Source organism: Berghia stephanieae, chromosome 13, assembly GCF_034508935.2.
Source record: "Berghia stephanieae isolate SIO BIC M18660-M18661 chromosome 13, UCSD_Bste_1.3, whole genome shotgun sequence".
Taxonomy (NCBI): Eukaryota; Metazoa; Mollusca; class Gastropoda; order Nudibranchia; family Aeolidiidae; genus Berghia; species Berghia stephanieae.
Genome location: NC_088372.1, coordinates 38,144,166 through 38,149,165, shown reverse-complemented (window position 1 = coordinate 38,149,165; position 5,000 = coordinate 38,144,166). Strand labels below are relative to the sequence as shown.

The following is a 5,000-nucleotide window of genomic DNA, read 5'->3' as shown; positions in this document are numbered from 1 at the left end:
GTACAGTAGGTAAGTCTGGAAGTAAGTGTGGGAGTAAGTGTACAGTAGGTAAGTCTGGAAGTAAGTGTGGGAGTAAGAGTCGTAAGTAAGTGAGTGTATCGAGAGGTCCACTCGGCTTTATATGAGCCGGTCAGCTCGGGACGAGGCAGAGCGGAAGTAGGAATATGACCATTGCCAAGGTCACTAGCCGTACGATTGTATATGGCTAGAGATCCATACAGCCACGCTCTGAGTCTGTTCATAAAATAAGTATTATAAATAGATCTATGAACACTGTAGTTGTTAAAAGTTGTAAAATATAGCACAGTGAATAAAGTTTCCAATATAGCTGTCAACAAATAGGAGTTTGAAACTATGTTTGAATTTGGAAAATTCATATTTAAAATTTTTGAACTTCAGAAAAATCCTCTGTTAGAATTTACCTTATCTTTTCACAGCGATAACCGCTAAATCATTCAGAAAACAAATATCTAAAGAAAAACAATACAGCAACAACAAAAAACATTATGGGCATCCTGGCTCAGAGGTGCGGTCTTCCCTTCTTACCCGAAAGGTACCAAGTTCGACTACCCGCCTCGGTCTGTGGCCTTGATCAAGATACCTCACCTTAGCTCACTTTGAGGCGCTGCACAGCGGCTGACACCTGGGTTATTCCTGTCTTCCCTTGGAATAGATCCTAAAGACAAATTTCCTTTGAGATGAATAAAGGGAAATTTTATTTTTATTTTATTTTTCTTATTTTAAAATAAATCGGCCAGGAACAGCCCTGCTTATTGACAGACAATATGCAGTTTGCCAGGTAAATTTGACGAAATATGCCAAAGAAATAGACAGGAAAATGCCAAATGACCTGAAACATCGAGGTCAAACATTTCTAGGCAACACTTGCGCATATAAGTGAAGATATACATAATTATATATATATATATAATATATATATATATATATATATATATATATATATATATATATCAATTTTCCTATTCCGGGTCCCGATAGCTGAGTTGGTAGAGCACGGTTTGCTTCACACGCAAAGGGACTGAGATCGATTCCGGGTGCAGTCGAGATATGTTTTTTCTGCACCCCCAGCCCCCCTTGTCCACCCGACAGTGAATGAGTAGCTGAGTCTGCTAGATTTGGCGAAATGTACTTAGACTGGCGTCCTATTCAAAAGATAACAAGCAATTGCTATTGTCCGTTTCACGCGATAGAAACCGGGATAAACTCCATCATGGGCCGAATGAGTATTATCCAATAGAGATCTTTGCTTTGCTTTGTTTTGATTATTATATTTCTTTGTTAATTTTTAAAAAAAATATTGTTTGTATGTTTGTTTGTATGTTGTTGTTGCGTTTTTAAATTTACTTACTTTCTCCTGACCATTTTCAGTGGTATTTTTCCACAATGGCAGGCTTACCCAGCAGAAAAATTGATTTTTTAAACTCAAACAATCTCTCTACAAAACAACTTTATATTCATATTAATCAAACAAAGGTCAATTTTCAAAGTTTGTGATGTACGAAATAAATCTGAATAAGAAAAAATGTATATTGTGTCGTAACAAATGTGACAATTTTGCTGTAGGTGGTAAGGAAGGGTTGTTGACACACGAAGTCATTCTTTGTTTTCCAAACACGATTGCTATATCTGCTGCCAACCTATTTGTTTTTCATTTTAAAATATGTCGTGTATCCATTCACAGCGGGACCGATCTTATCCCGTCAAGTAAAGACGGATCACAGCCACCTACCCACGCAAAAGGCCAATCGGAGGATAACAAAGGACTCGTCCCATCATAGGATAAAGGAGAAGGACGGCGATGGGAAGGATGAAACGGACAACGATAGAGAGAAAGGGGGAGACGGCGAAAAGGGGATAACAGAGGAGGACGATCAAGGTAGGACACAGTTCTGGCATATCTTCTCTCTCTATCTCTATCTCTATCTCTCCTTTCTTTCTTTCTCTCTCTCTCTCTATCTCTCCTTCTTTCTCTCTCCTTCTCTCTCTGTATCTCTCTCTCTCTCTCTCTCTCTTTCTTTCTTTCTTTCTTTCTTTCTTTCTTTCGTTCTTTCTTTCTCTCTTTCTCTCCCACCCTCTCTCTCCCATCTTCTCTCTCTCTCTCTCTCTCTCTCTCTCTCTTTCTCTCTCTCCCTGTCGATTTTCTCCATATATCTATCTTTGTATATGTATTTATCTATGTATCTATCTATGTATATATTTATGTATCTATCTATCTTGCTATCTATCTATTTATTTATCAATCAACCTCCCTCTCTCTCTCTCTCTCTCTCTCTCTCTCTCTCTCTCTCTGTCGATTTTCTCCATATATATCTATCTTTGTATATGTATAGATCTATGTATCTATCTATGTATATATTTATGTATCTATCTATCTTGCTATCTATCTATTTATTTATCAATCAACCTCCCCCCTCTCTCTCTCTCTCTCTCTCTCTCTCTCTCTCTCTCTCTCTCTCTTTTTTTTTTTTCATATATATATATATATATATATATATATATATATATATATATATATATATATATATATATATATATATATATACACCACTCTATACCCGTCATTATTTTCTCAGGGTTGTTAACCACCCTCCATCTTATTCCCTCTTATAAACGTTTAAATCATACAACAACATAATATGAAACACTATTTCCTCTCCGACCTCTCTCTCTCCCGTCCTTTTCTCTTGCCCCCCCCCCACCCCCCCCCCTCCTCCTTACCTCTTAACCCCCTTACCCCTTAAATCCCCCCATTATCCCCTTACAACTCCTCCCACCCCACCCCCCAACATACCCCTCACAACCCCACCGCCCGCTCCCCCTTTACTCATCAACTTAGTTTTCCGTCGCATTTAATGATGTGCCCACTTGCCCTGTCTAAATATTCTATTTTTCACGTTGTTATAATAATATCTAATTAGCGATAATTTCCAGCACAGTTCTTATAGACCCCCTTCGTTGCTCTCCAGTTGTTCTTGTTATGTCGTAGACCCAGGCGTAGATTGCCTTTTGTCTGTAGTATTTATAGTATATTATAGAATGAATTGCTCATTAAAATGTTGCCAAACTCAAGCATTCATATAATTAGAAAATTGAAGACGAATGCCAAAAATGGTGTCTTCTGCATTTATCTAAATAGTTTTACTGTTGTATTTTATTTCTTCATAATAATTGCTATTTTCTTTCTCTTTCTATTTTTCTTTTCTTTTCTTTTTTTTTTTTTTCTTATTTGTCGACATTTTGTCTCGCAAACACTGGTTGACAAATATATAATATTTAATATAAAATAGTTTTTCGCGTTATATCCTCCCAGGGGAAACAACTCATTACATTCAATCCATCGAGTGAATTTTATCGATTATGTACCTTTGTATGTCATTTGGAGGTTTGTTATTCTCTCTGATCAGTTCGTCTCCCTGCGTTTCTCTACTCATTTATTAATCCTTTGTTATTTATTTATACAATCCATACCAGCTATCTCTCGAGGACGAGAGACGCATGCGCACAACCAACATGACGTTCTCTCTCTAATAACTTTTCCGCCGGTGACGTCACAGACTATGGGTGACGTCCAATCAAAGGACGCTACTCTTCCGCTAATCTCATTCCCTATATGTACGAGTATTTTGCGTACGTGCCTCAGGGTGAGTTGTGGACTTATTCTGCTAGACATGTATTATTCCGAACGAGATTAATGGAGTGTTGTGAGGAGCCAAATCGGAGAGCATTATATCACATCATTGTAGCAGGGATGTGTAGTCCTGGAATGGCCGTCTTTACACACAGTCTTCCCTTTAGCAGGGATGTGTAGTCCTGGAATGGCCGTCTTTACACACAGTCTTCCCTTTAGCAGGGATGTGTAGTCCTGGAATGGCCGTCTTTACACACAGTCTTCCCTTTTTCAGGGATGTATAGTCCTGGGTTGGCCGTCTTTACACACAGTCTTCCCTTTAGCAGGGATGTGTAGTCCTGGGTTGGCCGTCTTTACACACAGTCTTCCCTTTAGCAGGGATGTGTAGTCCTGGGTTGGCCGTCTTTACACACAATCTTCCCTTTAGCAGGGATGTGTAGTCCTGGTTGGCCGTCTTTACACACAGTCTTCCCTTTAGCAGGGATGTGTAGTCCTGGGTTGGCCGTCTTTACACACAATCTTCCCTTTAGCAGGGATGTGTAGTCCTGGGTTGGCCGTCTTTACACACAATCTTCCCTTTAGCAGGGATGTGTAGTCCTGGGTTGGCCGTCTTTACACACAATCTTCCCTTTAGCAGGGATGTGTAGTCCTGGGTTGGCCGTCGTTACACACAATCTTCCCTTTAGCAGAGATGTGTAGTCCTGGGTTGGCCGTCTTTACAAACAATCTTCCCTTTAGCAGGGATGTGTAGTCCTGGGTTGGCCGTCTTTACACACAATCTTCCCTTTAGCAGGGATGTGTAGTCCTGGGCTGGCCGTCTTTACACACAGTCTTCCCTTTAGCAGGGATGTGTAGTCCTGGGTTGGTCGTCTTTACACACAGTCTTCCCTTTAGCAGGGATGTGTAGTCCTGGGTTGGTCGTCTTTACACACAGTCTTCCCTTTAGCAGGGATATGTAGTCCTGGGTTGGCCGTCTTTACACACAGTCTTCCCTTTAGCAGGGATGTGTAGTCCTGGGTTGGCCGTTTTACACACAGTCTTCCCTTTTGCAGGGATGTGTAGTCCGGGGTTGGCCGTCTTTACACACAGTCTTCCCTTTAGCAGGGATGTGTAGTCCTGGAATGGCCGTCTTTACACACAGTCTTCCCTTTTTCAGGGATGTATAGTCCTGGGTTGGCCGTCTTTACACACAGTCTTCCCTTTAGCAGGATGTGTAGTCCTGGGTTGGCCGTCTTTACACACAGTCTTCCCTTTAGCAGGGATGTGTAGTCCTGGTTGGCCGTCTTTACACACAGTCTTCCCTTTAGCAGGAATGTGTAGTCCTGGAATGGCCGTCTTTACACACAGTCTT

The 5,000-nt window shown here is 40.7% G+C and overlaps 1 protein-coding gene across 1 annotated transcript in view; it reads left to right on the top strand.

Moving 5' to 3' along the window:
• The window catches only part of LOC144959299 (uncharacterized), a 104,731-nt gene that overhangs the window by 77,018 nt on the left and 22,713 nt on the right, over positions 1–5,000 (top strand). The window contains exon 6 of the mRNA XM_078891842.1: positions 1,703–1,897. Coding sequence (XP_078747968.1) covers positions 1,703–1,897 — 195 coding nt within the window. The remainder of the gene's footprint in view (positions 1–1,702; positions 1,898–5,000) is intronic.